This window comes from Pseudophryne corroboree, unplaced genomic scaffold, assembly GCF_028390025.1.
Source record: "Pseudophryne corroboree isolate aPseCor3 unplaced genomic scaffold, aPseCor3.hap2 scaffold_235, whole genome shotgun sequence".
NCBI lineage: Eukaryota > Metazoa > Chordata > Amphibia > Anura > Myobatrachidae > Pseudophryne > Pseudophryne corroboree.
Window position 1 is genome coordinate 686571 of NW_026969003.1, and position 22861 is coordinate 709431.

At 46.4% G+C, this 22861-nt stretch overlaps 1 protein-coding gene across 1 annotated transcript in view; it reads left to right on the top strand.

The window, feature by feature from the left end:
- LOC135010448 (zinc finger protein ZFP2-like) overlaps positions 1 to 22861 on the top strand; it is a 65222-nt gene that overhangs the window by 33666 nt on the left and 8695 nt on the right. The window contains exon 6 of the mRNA XM_063952366.1: positions 241 to 1024. Within this exon, the coding sequence (XP_063808436.1) occupies positions 241 to 1024 (784 nt within the window). The remainder of the gene's footprint in view (positions 1 to 240; positions 1025 to 22861) is intronic.

The window sequence follows — 22861 nt, forward strand, 5'->3', positions numbered from 1 at the left end:
TGGCCGTCAGTATACTGACAGCTGCATCCTTGCCACCAGTATGCCAGCAGCGGTGAGGGCGCTAGAAATCCCCATTCGGGCTCGCCACAAGTTATTTTCTCCCTCTATGGGTGTTGTGAACTGTCAATATATGATCTGTAGAGTTGCTGTGTCTTATACACTGATATTATACTGTTTCACCAAACTTTAATCTGACTGTATGCAAATGTCACAGTGTTTTTTTGTGTGTTTGTTTTTTAGGAAGAAAGTCTGTCTGATATTAAAACAGAAGATATAGAGGGAGAACAAGAGACGTATATGACAGATATAACGACAGAAGATATAGAGGAAGCAGAAGAGACGTATGTGGCTGATATGAATGCAGAAGATACAGAGGGAGAAGAAGAGACGTATGTGACTGATATGAAGGCAGAAGATACAGAGAGAGAAGAAGAGACGTATGTGACTGATATGAAGGCAGAAGATACAGAGGGAGAAGAAGAGACGTATGTGACTGATATGATGGGAGAAGATATAGAGGGAGAAGAAGAGACGTATGTGACTGATATGAAGGCAGAAGATATAGAGGGAGAAGAAGAGACATATGTGACTGATATGAAGGCAGAAGATATAGAGGGAGAAGAAGAGACGTATGTGACTGATATGAAGGCAGAAGATATAGAGGGAGAAGAAGAGACGTATGTGACTGATATGAAGGCAGAAGATATAGAGGGAGAAGAAGAGACATATGTGACTGATATGAAGGTAGAAGATATAGACAGAGAAGAAGAGACGTATGTGACTGATATGAAGGCAGAAGATACACAGGGAGAAGAAGAGACGTATGTGACTGATATGAAGGCAGAAGATATAGAGGGAGAAGAAGAGACGTATGTGACTGATATAAAGGCAGAAGATATAGAGGGAGAAGAAGAGACGTATGTGACTGATATGAAGGCAGAAGATATAGAGGGAGAAGAAGAGACGTATGTGAGGGGTGATCAGCAGTGTAAGGAGGAGGAAATCCCTACAGATATCAGCACAGGTGAGTAATAATCACTTATTACAGAAAAGAGTCATATATTCTCCTTCCTCAGTCACTACAGTAATCTCTTATCCTACACCCTCCTCTGTCACTACAAACTATTGAGGGAAATATATTTCTCTTGCGTCCTAGAGGATCCTGGGGTCCACTTCAGAACCATTGGGTATAGACCAGAGGTTCTCAAACTTGGTCCTCGTGGGCCCACACAGTGCATGTTTTGCAGGAAACCCAGCAGGTGCACAGGTATATTAATTACTCACTGACACATTTTAAAAGGTCCACAGGGGGAGCTAATTATTTCACTTGTGATTCTGTGAGGAGACCTGCAAAACATGCACTGTGTGGGCCCACGAGGACCAAGTTTGAGAACCTCTGGTATAGACGGATCCGCAGGAGACATGGGCACTTTAAGACTTTTCAAGGGTGTGAACTGGCTCCTCCCTCTATGCCCCTCCTCCAGACCTCAGTTTAGAAATTGTGCTCAGGCAGACTGGATGCACTCTGAGGAGCTCTACTGAGTTAACCTGAAAAGACTTAGGTTTTTTTATTTTCAGGGAGCACTGCTGGCAACTGTCTCCCTGCTTCGTGGGTCAAGAGGGCAGAAGTAGGAACCAACTTCCTGAGCGTTTCATGGCTCTGCTTCTGGTTGACAGGACACCATTAGCTCCTGAAGAGTCCTGAACGCTAGCTGCGCCTAGATGCTCACTCCCACAGCCTGCCGTCACCCCCCCTTACAAAGCCAGAAGTCAGAAGACGGGTGAGTATAATAAGAAAGAAGATCTATGTTGCAGTGACGGCTGAAAGGTACCGCACAGCGGGCGGGAATGCTGCGCGCCATGCTCCCATATCACACATGCACAATAGAGTGCAGTTCGCGGGGGGCGCCCTGGGCAGCATGATACCTCATAAAAAACTGGCATAGAGGGGACATATGGTGCGGTGGCACAGTCCTACCCCCATCAGTATAAATATTACAGTGGGATAATCTGAAGAGAAGCGCGCCATTGCGGGGGCGGGGCTTCTTCCTCCGTTAGCCAGCACACTACTCAGCGCCATTTTCTCCCCTTCCAGGCTGCAGAGGAGATCGCTGGTCCTTCACTGCTGAACAAGTATCAGGGTGCAAAACGGGGGGCACAGTGCAATTTGGTGCTTTGCATGTGATATATTTATAATTGTAAAAGTGCTGCAGGTCTGTAGGCAATTTTGTTTTACAGGCATTGTGTTACTGGCGCTGGGGTGTAAGCTGGCAAATCCTCTCAGTATCCCTCTGACAGATTTTACTGTGGGTCTGTCCCCTGTAAGCCCGGAGTGTCTGTGGAGTGTTTGGTACACGTGTGTGACATGTCTGTGGCAGAGTGCTCTTCTCCGGAGGAAGCTATATTAGGGACACAGAATTGTAATGTGGTGACCGTGTCGGCACCACCCGAACCTGATTGGGTGAAAGATTTGCGTGATAGTGTGAATCATATCAGAAAAAGATTGGATAAATCTGAGTCTGAGGCACAGACCTGGAGAAAGTCTGTGGAGGATGTGATGTTACAAAGCTCTGCCTTTTCTCTCACAGAAGACCCCTCGGGGTCACATAAGAGATTATTTGCCCAACTAATTCATACTGATACCGACACGGACTCTGATTCCTGTGTCGACCCTAGTGGTTCCACAATAGATCCGAAGTTAGCTAAGAGCATTCAGTACATGATTGTAGCTATAAAGGACGTCTTAAACGTTGAGGAGACCCCTTCTTTGCCTGACAAGAAGGTGTACCTTTATAAAGAAAGGAAAGTGGAGGTAACTTTTCCTTCTTCCCATGAACTAAACACCCTCTTTGAGGGGGTCTGGGGAAATCCTGATAAGAAATGTCAAATTCCTAAAAGAATTCAGGTTGTTTATCTCTTCCCGGCAGAGGACAGGAGAAGGTGGGAGTCGCCCCCCGTTGGACAGGGCACTGTCACGATTAACTAAAAAGGTGGCTCTCCCCGCACCTGGGACAGCGGCCCTTAAGGAGCCGGCGGATCGCAAATTGAAAAAACACATTAAAATCTATTTATGTGACCAATGGTACGCTGCTCAGACCTACCATTGCCTGTGCGTGGGTGAGTAGTGCTATTGAAAAGTGGTCGGATAACTTGTCATCCGATATAGACACGCTCGATAAAGACGAGATTCTCTTGATGTTGGGTCATATAAAAGACGCTGCATCATACATGCGTGAGGCCATGAGAGATGTTGGGCTCTTGGGATCAAGGGCCGCTACCATGGCGGTCTCGGCTAGGAGGGCGTTGTGGATTCACCAATGGAATGCTGATGCAGATTAAAAAAAGAATATGGAGTCTCTCCCCTATACTGGAGATGCCTTGTTTGGTGACGGCCTTGATGCTTTGGTTTCTGTGGCTACCGCAGGTAAGTCGACTTTTTTACCTTATGTGCCTACACCGTCAAAAAAGACGCATCACTCTCAGATGCAATCCTTTCGGCCCAATAGATACTAAAGAGGTAAAGGTTCCCCTTTCTTTGCAAGTAGAGGAAGGGGAAGAGGAAAGAGGTCTGCAGCCTCTTCAGGATCACAGGAGCAGAAATCATCCCCTGCTTCTGCCAAATCTACTGCATGACGCTGGGGCTCCCCTTGCGGGAGTCCGCTCAGGTGGGGGCGCGTATGAAACTTTTCAATCAGTTCTGGGTTCATTCTGGCCTGGACCCATGGGTCTTACAAATAGTGCCCCACGGGCAGGGCCGGTGCAAGGTTTCAAGACACCCTAGGCAGAGCTACACAATAACGCCCCTGCTCCCTCCAATACCCTCCACCCAGCCACTCACATGCATAATGGACTTCTTTAAATATTATATTCATTTTTAGATTTATGAACAACATAAATATAAAAATAATAACACTATAAAAAGTAACAATAACAACACTGTCTGCAGGACCACCATGTAATACTAAGAGCACTTTAATGACTGCCAGACAATACGGAGAGCATTTTAGTGACTGTCAAACAATACGCAGAGCATTTTATTTACCACCAGACAATACGGAGAGCATTTTACTAACCGTCAGACAATAGGGAAAGCATTTTAATGACAGCTAGACAATATGAGCATTGTAGTGACCACCAGATAATACGGAGAGCACTTTAGTGACCGTCAAACAATACGGAAAGCAATTAAGTAAACACCAGACAATACGGAGAGCATCACTGTGACCGACATACAATATTGACAGCATTTTAGTGACTGGCCCACAATGCTGAATATAAGAAAATGGACATAAATCTCAGTGAGGAGCAATCTATAAAACATCCCATGATTGTGACAGGAGGGGTAATGCCTTACATGCCATTAGTGATCCTAAATATAACATGGCGATGACATAGATTAGTTGGCCACTGGTTACTACTGCTTGGCCCTCATGAACTCTTATCTCTCTTGAATACATCTCACAAAAGATAGTGTGCACACTCTTAGGGGCAGATTCAATTGTTTTGGGAGTCTAAAAATCCCATCTAAATAGGACTTTTTAGACGCCCAAACATTTGTTTGGGTGCCCATGCACATTGCGCACGTCGCACCCAAACAGATCAGATTTAGCCACCTAAAATGGGCAAACCCATCTAGACTTCCTGCTTTGGGCGTACAAACACCCGTTTGTATGCCCAAAGTGCTTAGTTTCCATACATTTTTTTTTCTCGTACCTAAGGAGGCTGCGAGATAAAATGTTAGCCCCGAGGCTACAGGGAGTCTAAACGGAGCAACAATTTAACTGCTTCATTTTGCGCCCCCTGGTGTTAGCTGTGATGTACAGATTTAATGATCCCCCCCACCCTTTATACAGTAATTTAAATGAAGCTCTCACCCCGACACTATAAAATATATTTAATACGTTTCTCCCCCACACAGACCTCAGAGCTGGCTTGCGGGTCCCAGCATGGTCAGGCAGATTCAGATCCAACTCCAGTCTTCCAAGTCCTGTACCTCGGCTCCTTCTTGGGGGATGAGACGTCATGACGTCTCATCCTCCAGTGCCAGTAGCACAGCGCCATTTACTAATAATTACTGGCTCCGACGTAGGAGGGGAACAAGCAGCGCTGTGGGTATACAGACAAAGGTGTAGTAGCTGGAGATGATTCTACTACTCTTCCAGAGGTATATATATATATATATATACATATATATATATATATATACACACACAGAGGGAGAGAGAGAGAAAATGGAAGGCACTCCAGGGATTTGGTAAAGAAAGCTGACAGGCATTTTCACCCCTTTATCGAGACTTATAGGTTATAAATCTTGATAAAGGGGTGAAATAGGGTAGATACTATCAACTACATCTGGAAGTGCCAGACATTATATGTGTGTGTGTGTGTATATATATATATATATATATATATATATATATACCACTCCATGGGTGCAGCACTCTTAGCATATCAGAAGTAAGACGCTGGATTGTGGTTTCAGCAAACAGTGTTTCAGTTCTTGTTAACTGTATGTGTGTGTATATATATATATATATATATATATATATATATTTATATATATATATATATGCACATACATACATATTTATACATATATATGTATACACACATATATATATATATAACTATATATATATATATATATATATATATATATATATATAGTTGGAGGAAAGCTGGCGGCACTCTCAGGACTTAGTAACTGATAGTAATATAAAGGCAATCAAAGCCTATAAAGCATCAACGTTTCAGTTTTATTTGAAAAACTTTCGTCAGGATACAGAGCATACAAAAACACATACCTTTATAGAAGAAATCACCCACAGTGTGAACTCGTGGTCCGGAGGCTGCGGCTAGGGTGAATGACGTCACAGCAATTGCGCCGGGTGCCGAGTCTGCACCGGAGACCCGTGAGCCGTTGCCAGGAGACCATTACAAACAGACGGAGACATACCAGTGTAAATGTGCATCCTCAAAAACATATGACACAGAGGGCATACTGAGCGGGATGTCGTAAAAACAATGATGATTGTGTCAAGTAGCCCCATCATGCTGAAATGAATCCTGCAAATCAGTAATATACGTTATTAGTACCGATGGTGGCAATGCCATGTGTAATCAGCATGAGGAGTGCGGTCACTCATGACACTACTTTTGACATTTATTAAGTATTCGTTTAGACCACATGTATGTTTAAGGAACGAATGGCCACACATTGTATGGCCATTAGACAAGCCCTAGAAGGAGCCAATCATGACCAACCAGTGGCGAGACATTTTAAAATATTCAAGCACAACTTATCATCTCTCAAGTACAAGATTATTGACCATGTGCCAATAAGTATCAGAGGGGGTGATAGAGCAAAGCAGCTCTTACGTTTGGAGACCCGCTGGATACATAAACTGAACACTGTTGCTCCAGCCGGTCTAAACAAATAAATTTCATGGAACTGTTACTTGTAACATAGTTCGCCACATATGTTGTTGACATCATTGTATGCTATTATATGTAGTTATCTTGTGACTTCTGCTCTGTTTATCATGGTTGTTTTCCAGCTATGGTTAAGTATAGACATGCATTTATATTGAATCATATACTAGTCGTTTATCCTGCATATTCCCGAGTGTCATGACCTGTATATATCAGCATCGGCGCAGCCCATTCCCTGAAGCGCCTTTTTGAAAATATCTATTCAGCGCACTATATGACTTGATTATAGACATTGACACATTGTGTCGCCGAGATGACGTTAGTAAGGTCTTTAGATATATTGACATATATCAGCGTCATCTGTTTTCTTAATAAATGTCAAAAGTAGTGTCATGAGTGACCGCACTCCTCATTCTCTTCTGCATTGTACCTTTGTGACTATATGTGTGTGTGCATGTAGCTGCTGCGTGGCTGCCATTTAGAGTATCTCACTCAGCGTGCTATTCCTATATTCTGTAACCTGAGGGGCATGTGTGTCAGGTTTATTTTCTAATATAGGTATATCACAGAACATACTGGTTTTGTATTTTTCTCTGTGTTTCATAGTCACCATATATCTCTGGGATTCCCGGTTTGTGTAAACACACTATACCAGGGGCTCTGGTTAGTTATATCGCTGCAAATTTTGTACTAGGTTGCCTGTTGTTGTGCTTCTCGTTTTGTCAGCTACAAGGGGCAACGGTTCTGGGGCGTCTCCCACGCGGCGTGGTGACGCTGCAGTTCATTTTGAGGATAATATGGCAGCGGAGAGTTCAGGTTCTGGGGGTTCCTTACACCCCAGTGGGTCCGTAGCACCGGGGGCCACCACTGACCCACCTTGGGCTACGTTCTCCACGTTGTTGAATACGCTGGTAACTAAACTTACGCCCCCTGTGGGACCTCCTGTGCCAGTACAGCAGTTTATGGTCCCTGCAGTCAATCCGCCATGGGTGGATCAAATCTCCTCTCAGTTACAACATTTGAACCGCTCTATGACTAAAAATAAGTCTCACTCTCGCTCACCTGTCCGCGACTAAGAAGTCTTCTAAATGGGCCATTACTTCCTCACAATCCACCACTATGCCGGATACATCCTCTGAGGAGGATGGGGCATACACTGACCCCACAGACTCTGACGCCTCTGATGGGGAAGGGATATTACTGGTGGATGTACCTGATTTGATTGAGGCTGTCAGGATATTTCTTCAGGTTTCTGATGACCCTGAGCCTGAGGTGGCCTCTAAGACGCCTGATAGGTTTAAACGTAAGAAGGTGGTTAAACAGGTTTTCCCTCCTCAACATTTAGCTGACATACGTCAGGACTCCTGGGAAAATCCGGGAACAAAATTCACACCACATAAGAGACTGTTGGCTCAATATCCTCTATCTGCGGAGCTCACTAAAAATTGGGAAACTCCCCCGCCTGTGGATTCTCAGGTGGCGAGACTGGTAGTTTCTTCCGCTCTGCCTGTAACTACCATCACCTCTCTGAAGCAACCGACGGATAGACGTGTGGAGGGTTGTTTAAAGGCGATTTACACCCTAACGGGGGCTGTGCATAGGCCAACCATTGCAGCAACATGGGTGGCTGAAGCTATTGAGGCATGGGCTCAGGAGCTGGAGGCGGAGTTGCCGTCTAATGCTTCTGATCATGCTATACAATGTCTCTCATATATTGCCACAGCCTCTCTTTACCTTAAGGAGGCTGCTTCTGATGCCGGGGTGCTTGCGGCTATGGCTGCTACTACGTCCATCCTGGCTCGCCGTATCCTGTGGTTGAGGTCCCGGTCGTGGATATGGATTCTATGAAAACACTGGAGGTGCTTCCTTTTAAAGGAGACATTCTTTTTGGAGAAGATCTCAACAAGATTGTGGCTGACCTGGCTTCCGCTAAAACAGCTTGCCTACGGGGCGTGGCCTGGATGCAGCTCTGAGAGGCTGTGATTTATTAGAGCTCCTGCACCCTCGGGGTTAAAAGCCAACTATTACTGCAGACCCCTGTGGTTATTTACTCTGGCTCAGCTCTGCCCACAGCTGTGGATACCTCCCTGTGCTCAGGGGTACCGCAGAGTGGATTTTTACACAGCTCCCAGCCTGGGGCCTACTCCTTACCCTGAAGCCGGGGCCTCGAGTTGAAGGCCTCCCCAGAAACGAGCTCCAGGACCTGATCACAGCCAAAACGGGACCTGTGGCTGCTCCCCTGCCTGCTCCAACTTGTGGGCACTTCACCTCCTACCTCCACAGACCCCTCGGGCACACTTGGAAGTGGGTTGGCACCCTCTGAGCCCTCAGCAGCTGCAGTTATTCCAGGAGTTATCCTGCCTGTACACCTGGCAGCGGCCATCTTGGTACACCCAAACTGTAAGTTCAGAGCTTTCTTCAGTGCCAGACCCTCCTATGCACTCTGTAACCAGCGTCCCCCTGCATTTTCACTTGCCTCTGCCTCTCCCCACTAGTGTGCCTGCTCACTCACCCCTCTGAGGCCCTGCACAATCGAGACTTTGCTCCACAGCCCAACTACCTGTGCCCTGTCACAGCCAAGGCACTGTGGACTACGGTCCTGGTGCCTGCCCACGAGTGCCACATTCCCGGTTTGGAGGATCAGTGCCGATACGCCTCTCCCTGCTACCATCTGCTCCTGTGACGGGGTGCTCCCGTTAAATAGTTCCTCCCGATATAGCGCCGCTGGAACTGGCGTCCTTTTCTCACGCAGGTCCGACGCACATCTACCCCCCACTCCTGTGGCCCATCTCTCTACTAGGAGCTGCCCTCCAGAGGGCCCCGGAGAAGAAAGTGGCCGCTCCTGTCGGCAACCAGCAAGACGAAGTGCCCTGTGCGTCTTTAGCTTTGCTTCTCCACGTTGAACTTTCTCTCCCCTGGTGCGGAGCTGATCCCTGTACTGGTGTCACTCATCTACGGCCCTGCCACACTTTCAAGCTAACTGCCCTACAACCCTCCAGGTGCCTAAGGGAGTAAACCCCGAAATGTGAGAGCTGCTTACTCCCTCCACCGCCACTTCTGTTCACTTAATCAACATGTATTGATTGCCAATGTGACTGAGTGCTCCTGTTTCACATATATCCTCCATTCGGTCCCCGTTCCGTCGGTGCACCTCTTTTCAACATCTGGATACTTCCCTGGCGTCGAGGAATGCCTCCAAAAAAGAACAAAGATTCGGTGCCTCCTAAAATCTCCTTTCCCCCCCCCCCAGAAACCCCTTCAGATCTCCCCTTTACAAAGTGCCCTCTCTCCATCTACCATGCCGGACCCTGGGATGTCGAATCTCCTATCCTCCACTCTCACAGTTTCAGGAGTTGACTGTGAATCTGATGCACCCTTGACAGTGAGATCCCTCTGCCAGATTTTGGCTGCCTTCAAGTCAGAACTCTCCAAAGACCTGACCTCTGCTGTCCGTGAGGTCAAGACCGAGCTGGTAGCAATAGGGAACAGAACTGACCACCGGGAACGCAAGGTTGAAGAACTGGTTACATCCCATAACGAACTAGTCTCCTCCCATGACCTCCAGCAACGGGAGCTGGACCAGTTTAAATCAAAAATGGTGTAGATGGAGGACAGGTCGCGAAGAAACAACATCAAGATCAGGGGCATACCGGACTCGGTCACCAACTCTGAGCTAGAACCCTATGCCACATCCTTATTCAAAAAATTACTCCCTGCTGCGGACTCTGCAGAGCTCCTGATTGACCGCATCCACCGCCTTCCCAGACCTCGCACCGTTTCTTCTGACCTCCCTAAAGACACCCTCCTCCGTGTCCATTTCTTTCCCGTTAAGGAACGTATCATGAGAGCGGCTAGAGAATCCAAAATTTCAGATACCTTAGGGGGTCTTCAAATTTTTCAGGACTTCTCTCCTGTCACCATCGCAAAGAGGCGGGCCCTTGCACCCATCACTCTCGCCCTCAGATCACATGACATCATGTACCGTTGGGGATTTCCTGTTAAATTGATAATTACCTACGAGGATTCTACCTTCATCGTATCCTCCCTAGATGCGGGAGTTAAATTGTTGATGGACTGGGACATTACCGTTCAGAAGTCGGCTGCACCGCCGCGTACTTCTGCTGTTCGCCACGACTGGTCTAATACCTGAGCTATGTGATAGTTATGTTAGGTCCTTCCAATTGTGCTTTGGCCCTCTGAGGCTTTAGACACCTTTCCCTCTACTGAGATGGAAAGCCCTACTGACGTTGCTGCTCATTTCATTTGCCTATTCTTATCCAGGTTTATGTGTTACAGGTTCACTCTTTTTCTTGTTTTTCATTGGTTCTTCTTCTACAATGTTATTAGTTGTCGTCTAGATTTGTCTTATTTGTTAAGGGGCGTTATTCTGTCTTAGTAACACTTACAGATGACCCTGTGCTCTCGCCCCTTATGCTTTTATCCATGTTTTTCTACGTGATTTACTATACATGTTTGCATCTTTTCAGGTTATGTTGAAGTGGCGGTGTCTGCTCCGCCAGCCCGCCTCCAACCCTTTATATACTACTGCAAGTTCCCGTATTTTTGTTCTCCCTCCCCTGCAGTAGTCATGCAGGTCCAGTATACCGGACCTTTTTTTTTGTTTTTTGTTTTTTTTTTTGTTTCCCCACTCCCTGGTTCAGACACCTGCCCCTTTCCCTACTGAGCTCCAGACTCCTCTTTGTTCTACATTTACTGTGGTACTCTGATTTTTTACATGTTCCCACCTACAATGCCCTCTCTAGATTTCTTCATTTCATTTCTGACATGTATTTCCAATGTTGAATCTTCTCTCTCAATGTTAAAGGACTGAACTCGCCTAACAAACGCAGATTGGCACTCTCTTTTTTCCAACAACAAAAAGCTGATGTAATTGCATTACAAGAAACCCATTTCACCTCTGCTAACCCTCCCCTTTTTAAAAACAGCAACTTCCCTGTAGGATACTTTGCAAATGGCCCGTTCAAACGCAACGGGGTGGCTATCCTGTTTAGCAAACATGTTTCCTTTGTCCTCCATTCTCAGATCTCGGACAAAAATGGCCGATACCTGATTTTAACGGGCCTCCTTGTCGATAAACCAGCTACACTAGTTTGCCTATATGCCCCCAACTCTAACCAAGTACCATTTTTACGTAAACTTTTCCTCACGATACGTAAATCGCTTAAAGGCTCTCTGGTCATATTGGGGGATCATAACTTAGTTTTAGACCCGAAATTAGATAAATCTCGCTATCCCTCTCACCCCATCCCATCTGCCCAATCCGGCCCCCCCCTAGCCTTCCGCAATTTGCTCACAGAATTTGATCTATACGATATATGGAGAACCCGTAATCCCACGGGACGGGAATATACATTCCATTCCTCGGTTCACAACTCCTATTCCAGAATAGATCTAATTCTATGTGACAAATGGTCTCTACAGAGAACTAGGGATATAGATATCCTTCCAATCACCTGGTCTGACCATGCCCCCGTCCTCTGGAAATGGAACCTTCATGACAGCCAGCACCCTTTACGACAGTGGCGCCTCTACCCTTACCTCCTGAATAACCCTTTGTCCAAGAAACGTATCCTTGACTCCATAAACTCCTATCTAGCTACTAATTCCCCTCTAGACACCTCTACTGTGAACCACTGGTGCGCCTTTAAAGCAGTTACTCGTGGCGCGGCTATCAAGGCTGGTGCCACCCTCAAAAAACAAGCCCTCCAATTGCAGTCGAAATTAGAAGATGAACTGATTGCTCTCGAAGCAGAGAATATAGCTAATCCCTCCAGACTTCTTAAAAAAGAAATATCTAATGTACGTAGCCGTCTCCAACAACTGCTGCTTGCTCGTACAGATGCGGCATTGCATAGGATGAGGCAAAATTTTTATCTCCTAGGTAACAAATCTGGTAGACTGCTAGCCCGCAAACTACGAGCCCAACAAGCTAGAAACAAAATAAAATTTCTCTAACGTCCTAGTGGATGCTGGGGACTCCGTCAGGACCATGGGGAATAGCGGGCTCCGCAGGAGACAGGGCACATCTAAAAAAGCTTTTAGGTCACATGGTGCGTACTGGCTCCTCCCCCTATGACCCTCCTCCAAGCCTCAGTTAGGTTTTTGTGCCCGTCCGAGAAGGGTGCAATCTGGATGGCTCTCTTAAAGAGCTGTTTAGAAAAGTTTTTTTTTAGGTTTCATTCAGTGATTCCTGCTGGCAACAGGATCACTGCAACGAGGGACTTAGGGGAGAGATCTCCAACTCACCTGCGTGCAGGATGGATTGGGATCTTAGGCTACTGGACACTGAGCTCCAGAGGGAGTCGGAACACAGGTCAGCCTGGGGTTCGTCCCGGAGCCGCGCCGCCGATCCCCCTTACAGACGCTGAAGAAGAAGGCAGAACGGAGGTCCGGAAACAGGCGGCAGAAGACTTCACAGTCTTCATGAAGGTAGCGCACAGCACTGCAGCTGTGCGCCATTGTTGTCACACGGCTCACTGACCTGGTCACGGAGGGTGCAGGGCGCTGCTGGGGGCGCCCTGGGCAGCAATATAAGTACCTTATTGGCAAAATAAATACATCACATATAGCCATTAAGGCTATATGTATGTATTTTAACCCAGGCCAGTTCTTAAAAACCGGGAGAAAAGCCCGCCGAGAAAGGGGCGGAGCTTATTCTCCTCAGCACACAGCGCCATTTTCCCTCACAGAAAGGCTGAGGGGAAGGCTCCCATGCTCTCCCCTGCACTGCACTACAGAAACAGGGTTAAAACAGAGAGGGGGGGCACTGATTTGGCGATATAAATATATATTAAATGCTATAAGGGAGGAACACTTATATAAAGGTTGTCCCTGTATAATTATAGCATTTTGGTGTGTGCTGGCAAACTCTCCCTCTGTCTCCCCAAAGGGCTAGTGGGTCCTGTCCTCTATCAGAGCATTCCCTGTGTGTGTGCTGTATGTCGGTACGTGTGTGTCGACATGTATGAGGAAAATGTTGGTGAGGAGGCGGAGCAAATTGCCTGTAATGGTGATGTCACTCTCTAGGGAGTCGACACCGGAATGGATGGCTTACTTAAGGAATTACGTGATAATGTCAACACGCTGCAAGCCGGTTGACGACATGAGACGACCGGCAAACAAATTAGTACCTGTCCAGACGTCTCAGACACCGTCAGGGGCTTGTAAAAACGCCCATTTACCTCACGGACACTGACTCCAGTGTCGACGGTGAAGAAACAAACGTATTTTCCTTTAGGGCCACACGTTACATGTTAAGGGCATGAAGGAGGTGTTACATATTTCTGATACTACAAGTACCACAAATAAGGGTATTTTGTAGGGTGTGAATAAACTACTTGTAGTTTTGCCTGAATCAGATAAATTAAATGAAGTGTGTGATGATACGTGGGGTTCCTCCGATAGAAAGTTATGGGCGGTATACCCTTTCCCGCCAGAAGTAAGGGCGAGTTGGGAAACACACCTTAGGGTGGATAAGGCGCTCACACGCTTATAAAAACAAGTGGCGTTACCGTCTCCAGATACGGCCGCCCTCAAGGAGCCAGCTGATAGGAAGCTGAAAAATAGCCTAAGAAGTATATACACACATACTGGTGTTATACTACGACCAGCAATCGCCTCAGACTGGATGTGCAGCGCTGAGGGGGCTTGGTCGGATTTCCTGACTGAAAATTTTGATACCCTTGACAGGGACAAGATTTTATTGTCTATAGAGCATTTTAAGGATGCATTTCTATATATGCGTGATGCGCAGAGGGATATTTGCATTCTGGCATCAAGAGTAGATGTGATGTCCATATCTGCCAGACGAAGACACGACAGTGGTCAGGTGAGGCAGATTCCAGACGGCACTTGGAAGTATTGCCGTATAAAGGGGCGGTCCATCGGACCTGGTGGCCATGGCAACAGCTGAAAAATCCACCTTTTGTTACCCCGAGTCACATCTCAGCAGAAAAGGACATAGTCTTTTCAGTCTCAGTCCTTTCGTCCCCATACGGGCAGGCGGGCAAAGGCCAGTCATATCTGCCCAGGGGTAGAGGAAAGGGAAGAAGACTGCAGCAAGCAGCCTATTCCCAGGAACAGAAGCCCTTCACAGCTTCTGCCAAGTCCGCAGCATGACGCTGGGGCAGTACAAGCGGACTCAGGTGCGGTAGGGGGTCATCTCAAGAGTTTCAGCACGCAGTGGGCTCACTCGCAAGGGGACTCCTGGATCCTACATGTAGTATCCCAGGGGTACATTGGAAATTCGAGACGTCTCCTCCTCACAAGTTCCGGAAGTCTGTTTTACCAACGTCTACCTCCGACAGGGAGGCAGTATTGGAAACAATTCACAGGCTGTATTCCCAGCAGGTGATAATCAAAGTACCCCTCCTACAACAAGGGAGGGGGTATTATTCCACACTATATTGTGGTACTGAAGCCAAACGGCCCGGTGAGATCTGAAATATTTGAACACTTACATACAAGCGTTCAAATCAAGATGGAGTCACTCAGAGCAGTGATAGCGAACCAGGAAGAAGGGGACGATATGGTGTCACTGGATATCAGGGACACTTACCTACATGTCCAAATTTGCCCTTCTCACCAAGGGTACCTCAGGTTCGTGGTACAGAACTGTCACTATCAGTTCAGACACTGCCGTTTGGATTGTCCACGGCGCCCCGGGTCTTTACCAAGGTAATGGCCGAAATGATGATTCTTCTTAAAAGAAACTTGGACGCTTTCCTGATAAGGGCAAGGTCCAGAGAACAGTTGGAGGTCGGAGTAGCACTATCTTTAATAGTTCTACGACAGCACGAGTGGATTCTAAATATTCCAAAATCGTAGCTTTTCCGAGGACACGTCTACTGTTCCTAGGGATGATTCTGGACACAGTCCAGAAAAAGGTGTTTCTCCCAGAGGAGAAAGCCAGGGAGTTATCCGAGCTAATCGGGATCCTCCTAAAACCAGGAAAAGTGTCAGTGCATCATTGCACAAGAGTCCTGGTAAAAATGGTGGCTTATTACGAAGCAATTCCATTCGGCAGATTTCACGCAAGAACTCTTCAGTGGGATCTGCTGGACAAATGGTCCGGATCGCATCTTCAGATGCATCAGCGGATAACCCTATATCCAAGGACAAGGGTGTCTCTCCTGTGGTGATTACAGAGTGCTCATCTTCTAGAGGGCCACAGATTCAGCATTCAGGATTGGATGCTGGTGACCACGGAGGCCAGCCTGGGAGGCTGGGGAGCAGTCACACAGGGAAAAAATTTCCAGGAAAGTGTGATCAAGTCTGGAGAATTCTCTCCACATAGATGGAGCTAAGAGCAAAATTATAATGCTCTAAACTTAGCAAGACCTCTGCTTCAAGGTCAGCCGGTATTGATCCAGTGGGATAACATCACGGCAGTCGCCCACGTAAACAGAAAGGGCGGCACAAGAAGCTGGAGGCAGTGAAAAAACTGCAAGGATTTTTCGCTAGGCGGAAAATCATGTGATAGCACTGTCAGCAGTGTTCTCTCCGGGAGTGGACGACTGGGAAACAGACTTCCTCAGCAGGCATGACCTCCACCCGGGAGAGTGGGAACTTCATAGGGAAGTTTTTCCGCATGATTGTGAACCATTGGCAAAGACCAAAGGTGGAAATGATGGCGTCCCGCCCGAACAAAAAACGGGACAGGTATTGCGCCAGGTCATGAGACCTTCAGGCGATAGCTGTGGATGTCCTGGTAACACCGTGGGTGTAACAGTCGGTGTATGTGTCCCCTCCTCTGCTTCTCATAACCAAGGTATTGAGAATTATAAGACATAGAGGAGTATGAACTATACTCGTGACTCCGGATTGGCCAAGAGGGACTTGGTACCCGGAACTTCAAGAGATGCTCACAGAGGACTAAGGGCCTGGGGAGCTAAGAAGGGACTTGCTTCAGCAGGTACCATGTCTATTCCAAGACTTACCGCGGCTGCGTTTGACGGCATGGCGGTTGAATGCCGGATCCTGAAGGATAAAGGCATTCCATAAGAGGTCATACCTACCCTGGTCAAAGCCAGGAAGGAGGTGACCGCACAATGTCATCACCACATGTGGTGAAAATATGTTGCGTGGGTGAGGCCAGGAAGGCCCCACGAAGAAAATTCAACTAGGTCGATTTCTACACTTCCTGAAAACAGGAGTGTTTTGAGCCTAAAATTGGGGTTCTTTAAGGTTTTAAGTTTCGGCCCTGTAGAATTTCTTCCGGAAAGAATTGACTTCAGTTCCTGAAGTCCAGATTGTCAAGGGAGTATTGCATATACACCCCTTTTTGTGCCTCTAGTGGCACCATGGGATCTCAACATAGTGTTGGGATTCCTTAAAATCATATTGGTTTGAACCGCTCAAATCTGTGGAGTTGAAATATCTCACATGGAAAGTGAACATGCTGTTGACCAATATCTCACTTGGACAGTGACCATGCTGTTGGTCCTGGCCTCGGCCAGGCGATTGTCAGAATGGGCGGCTTTGTCTTACAAAAGCCCATATTTAATTTTTCCATTCGGACAGGGCAGAACTGGGACTCGTCTCCAGTTTCTTCCTAAGGGGGTGTCAGGTTTTCACCTGAAACAACCTATTATGGTGCCTGCGGCTACTAGGGACTTGGAGGACTCCAAGTTACTAGACGTTGTCAGGACCCTAAAAATATATATATATATATAGTTTAGGACGGCTGGAGTCAGAAAGTCTGACTTGCTGTTTATATTGTATGCACCCAACAAGATGGGTGCTCCTGCGTCTAAACAGACAATTGCACGTTGGATCTGTAGCACAATCCAACTTGCACATTCTGTGGCAGGCCTGCCACAGCCTAAATCTGTAAAGGCCCACTCCACTAGGAAAGTGGGCGCATCTTGGGCGGCTGCCCGAGGGGTCTCGGCATTACAACTTTGCCGAGCAGCTACGTGGTTAGGGGAGAACACGTTTGTAAAATTTTACAAATTTGATACTCTGGCTAAGGAGGACCTGGAGTTCTCTCATTCGGTGCTGCAGAGTCATCCGCACTCTCCCGCCCGTTTGGGAGCTTTGGTATAATCCCCATGGTCCTGACGGAGTCCCCAGCATCCACTAGGACGTTAGAGAAAATAAGAATTTACTTACCGATAATTCTATTTCTCGTAGTCCGTAGTGGATGCTGGGCGCCCATCCCAAGTGCGGATTGTCTGCAATGCTTGTACATAGTTATTGTTACAAAAATCGGGTTATTACTATTGTTGTGAGCCATCTTTTCAGAGGCTACTTCGTTTTGTTATCATACTGTTAACTGGGTTCAGATCACAAGTTGTACGGTGTGATTGGTGTGGCTGGTATGAGTCTTACCCGGGATTCAAGATCCTTCCTTATTGTGTACGCTCGTCCGGGCACAGTACCTAACTGAGGCTTGGAGGAGGGTCATAGGGGGAGGAGCCAGTACGCACCATGTGACCTAAAAGCTTTTTTAGATGTGCCCTGTCTCCTGCGGAGCCCGCTATTCCCCATGGTCCTGACGGAGTCCCCAGCATCCACTACGGACTACGAGAAATAGAATTATCGGTAAGTAAATTCTTATTTTCTCTACTCCCCCTCAAAACAAAAAGTCTTAAACCCTAAGGACATAACAAACCTCTTTGCACAATACTATGCCAAACTCTACAACTTGCTGGATGACTCCTCAACTCCCCAACCCACTCCTCTCTCTATTTCTTCTTTTCTAGATGATCTTCCCTTTCCCACTCTTACCCAGGAGCAGTTGTCATCACTTAATGCCCCTTGGTCCCCTGCTGAAATCTCTAAAGCTATTAAAACCTCTCCCCGAAACAAGGCCCCTGGCCCTGACGGGTTTATTGCTGATTTCTATATTGCTTTCCACGATATTCTTACCCCCCATTTGACTGCCCTATTCAACGCGTTCTCGAGTCTAGGCACCCTCCCACCAGAACTGTTGGAAGCACGTATAGTCACCATCCCCAAGCCTGGCAAAGACCCGGCTTACGTACACAACTATCGTCCTATAGCACTGCTCAATTGTGACATTAAACTGTATGCCAAGCTGATTGCGACACACGTTAACCAATTCCTTCCATTGCTGGTGCACCCGGACCAAACTGGTTTTGTGCCTGGGAAACGAGCGTCGGATAATACAGGCAGGGTCTTTAACTTGATTGACTCACTCTCAAATGACCAAGGCCTTCTCTTGCTGTCCTTAGACGCCGAGAAGGCCTTCGATAGACTGAACTGGACATATATGCGTGAAGTTCATCTTCATTTTGGCTTTAGAGATCGTATCTTGACTTCTGCTTTGGCGCTATATAGCTCCCCCACGGCCCGGGTGCTCAGCAATGGATTCCTCTCCGACTCCTTTCCTATCACCAATGGTACTAGACAAGGGTGGAGTGAGGTCCTTCAAAGATACCGTTATATGAGGATATCGACCGTTCCACATGTGAGTGCGAGGTACGCCTCTTTCACTGATTTTGACTGATAGAGAACCGCATATTGCATGAAAGATACCTTTATGGGCACACAGGCACCTGTCTTTATGTAAGTCAGGTGTGTTTATAAGAATTTTATGTTTGCATTGCCAGCCTAGAGAGATACCTAGGTAGGCTTATACATAGCATCTAGGAAATCTTTTTCTTGAACCCACTACACATTATGTGTTTATGTTTTACATTCCATATATGATCGAGCATTCCATCATTGAACATCCAACTACAATGATAACCCCTGTGGAATGATGTCACAGAAAGAAACCTTTATATGAGGATATCTACTGTCTCTCACGTGAGTGTTAGGTACGCCCACCTAAACCATCTATTTGACAAAGAGCATATCACATCTTTGAAAGATACCTTTATGGACCTGTTACCACCTGTCTTTGAGTAAGTCAGGTGTGTTCATATGAGGATACTGTCTTTGTATGTTGGGTTTTTTTATATTTAAAAAAACCTATCCATCTTCCGAATATTCGTATCACCTAGTAAAAACCCCCATTGTTTATTGACGAAATAATCACAGCTTAAACAGTTCTACATCTTTCCCATTTGAAGCGATTTCGCTACATATTGTGTTTTTTTTTTTTTTTTTTAAATATGGGTGAGATATCCATCAGAAACTGGACCTAGATTGTACCTGGTCTCTCATCTGGAAACAATCCAGCTAAGTATTTGTTCTAACACTCTCACATTCACCATCACCGCTTGAGCGATAGCGCCATCTAGTCCGCACCACCACCATTCACACTGTTTAATTTTTTGGACTGTTTGGGATAAGTCCATAGTTGGATTTAGAAGGCAGCAATCGGTACATCAGAAGCGCCATCAAGGATTTCACCACTCTCTTTTCAAGGGTGTCCCCTCTCCCCCCTAATATTTGTCCTCTCAATTGAACCTCTAGCCATCTCAATCCGGAATAATCCCCATTTTCCAGCATTGCAATTTGGATCTTCCCGACACAAATTAAGTCTCTTTGCAGATGATGTTCTCCTGTTTATTTCTGATCCCATCCACACTCTTCCTCTCTTACACTCTACTTTAGATGCATATAGCCAGGCTTCCTATTGTAAGCTCAACACGACTAAGACAGACGCCTTACCCATCAACCTTTCCCACTCCTTGCCAGCCCTCCAATCATTTTACCCCTATAATTGGCAGAACCTCATGATAAAATACCTTGGTATTAATATCCCGACCCATACTCCCGAAGTTTTCACTTCCAATCTCTCCCCTCTAATAGAGACGCTTGAGGCCCTGGCGAACTCCTGGGCCTCCTATGAGGTCTCCTGGTTAGGCCGTATGGCTGCTTTTAAAATGTCTCTTCTCCCTAAATTAATGTACCTGTTCTGCACGATTCCATATAACTTTCCAAAGAAGGCCCTCCGGACCTGTTCCTCTATAATGACTAGATATGTTTGGTCCTCGAAGCCGCCTTCCCTGGCACATTCTAAATTAGTCCTGCCTAAAGCACTAGGAGGTCTATACCTACCTAACATCCTCCTATATCAGGAAGCCTGTCTCCTGGCTTCTCTTAAACACTGTTTTGATGTCAACACCCAGATAGGTTGGGTGGACCTTGAACAGACTCGAGCCCTTCCGTTGCCCATTGCAGATTTATTCCGCATTCCCAATAGGCTCCGGCCTGCCTTTCCATACCTGCTTCCATCCACACAAGCTGCGCTAACATCCTGGGACAAACTATCTGCCACTCTACATACCCCTACCAGTTGTCTCACCCAGATCTCCATCACTACACTCACAAAGATGATACCCCATCTGAATCTCTCTAAATGGAAACAAGCAGGTATAACATGTTTAAGTGCTCTTCTCGACGGACTCTCTCTACTGCCTTTTCCAGCCCTTCAACTTAAATTCTCTCTACCCACTTCAGAACTGTTTCACTACTTGCAAGTCGCACACTGGTGGAGATCGATTCCCAATGCCTCATTGTCATCGGACATGATCTCACAAATGATTTTCTCTCGTCTCTCCTTGAATAAATCCAGGGGTGATATCACATTCTGGTATAACCTACTGATTACTCCTATTTCCCCTTCCAAATCTAATGCACAATTGAAATGGGAATCAGATTTAGGCAGGACGCTATCTCCGATTGACTGGCGAAAAGTTTGCTTAGCCTCCCACTCCATGTCCCGATGCCTGAACCACACCGAGATGCACATAAAACTAATCCACAGAATATATTTGACCCCCGACCGACTGCACAGATTTTGGCCCTCCAGCAGTAATAAATGCTGGAGGCTTTGTGGCTCTGTGGGACACATCTTTCACATATTTTGGTCCTGCCCACACCTTCTTAATTATTGGTCTGAAGTTTTTGACCTGATTAATAGAGTTCTCGATACTCGCCTAACCCCGGACCCTGCCCTCGCGTTATTACATATTGTTCCCTCGTCGGTCCCCCCATCTAGCAGATATGTACTAGGTCACATTTTAATTGCCGCTCGCTCTAACTTGGCCCAACTCTGGAAACAACCTGCGCCCCCTACTTTACTAAAAGTAATCCACAAAACGAATCACCACTTTCTTATGGAAACTGAATATTTCCCCCCTCCCGACAGTTCACCCTCTCCAAGGAAAAATTGGTCTCTGTGGCAGCAGTTTGTTACGGCTGGCGAGGGCTCCCATTACTTTCGTAACCCCTTTCCAAGCGACCCTCCTCAGACTAGTTTAATTGAACAACCGGACAGTGAGTAATGAGTTGCTGTACCAGCTTACTGAAATTCCTCCCCCAATTATTCCAGCCAACACTATCTCCTATAAATGTATCGATGGGCCCTCTGCACATTCCTACATACCTTCCTCCTTTTTCTTTCTCTTCAATAGCCTCTATTCACTATGTTGGATTCTAGGTTTCCCTTTGTAACGCTATTGGTTCTCTCTCCCTCCCCGTACTGTCGCTTTAGGATCTCTAGTATTGCATCTATAACTGTTGGGCGTATTCTGTCCCTCTATTTCTCGAGAAGGTTCACTTGATTCCTCTCTAGCCCGTGAGAGTACAAGCACTCTGGATTTACTGGATGCTCCCTACCCTCCCCCCTCTTGTACCCCTCCGTTTGATTTATGTTTTATTGTATACCTATATACCATGTTGTATGATGTACTACTCATCCCCTCTTTTCTTTTCTGTACCCCATAAAAATTTATATTTTTTCTCAATAAAAATTCTTGAAGTTAAAAAAAAAAAAAATATATATATATATATATATATTTTCACATTGTCATTATGGGGTATTGTGTGTAGAATGTTGAGGGAAAAATTAATTTATTCCATTTTGGAATAAGGCTGTAAAATAACAATATGTGGAAAAAGTGAAGCTCTGTGAATACTTTCTGGATGCACTGTATCTATACAAATAAATAGATCAACTGCTTGGTAAAAAAAAAAAAAAACAGCTTGCCTACCAAGTACGGCTCCTTCTGCTCTGAAGGCTAAAAGTACTTTCTCTAACGTCCTAGTGGATGCTGGGGACTCCGTAAGGACCATGGGGAATAGACGGGCTCCGCAGGAGACTGGGCACTCTAAGAAAGATTTAGGACTACCTGGTGTGCACTGGCTCCTCCCTCTATGCCCCTCCTCCAGATCTCAGTTAGATTTCTGTGCCCGGCTGAGCTAGATGCACACTAGGGGCTCTCCTGAGCTCCTAGAAGAAAGTATAGTTTAGGTTTTTTATTTTCAGTGAGACCTGATGGCAACAGGTTCACTGCAGCGAGGGACTAAGGGGAGAAGAAGCGAACCTACCTAAGTGGTGGTAGCTTGGGCTTCTTAGGCTACTGGACACCATTAGCTCCAGAGGGTTCGAACACAGGCACCGATCTCGTTGTCTGTTCCCGGAGCCGCGCCGCCGTCCCCCTTACAGAGCCAGAAGCAAGAGGAGGTCCAGAAACTCGGCAGCTGAAGA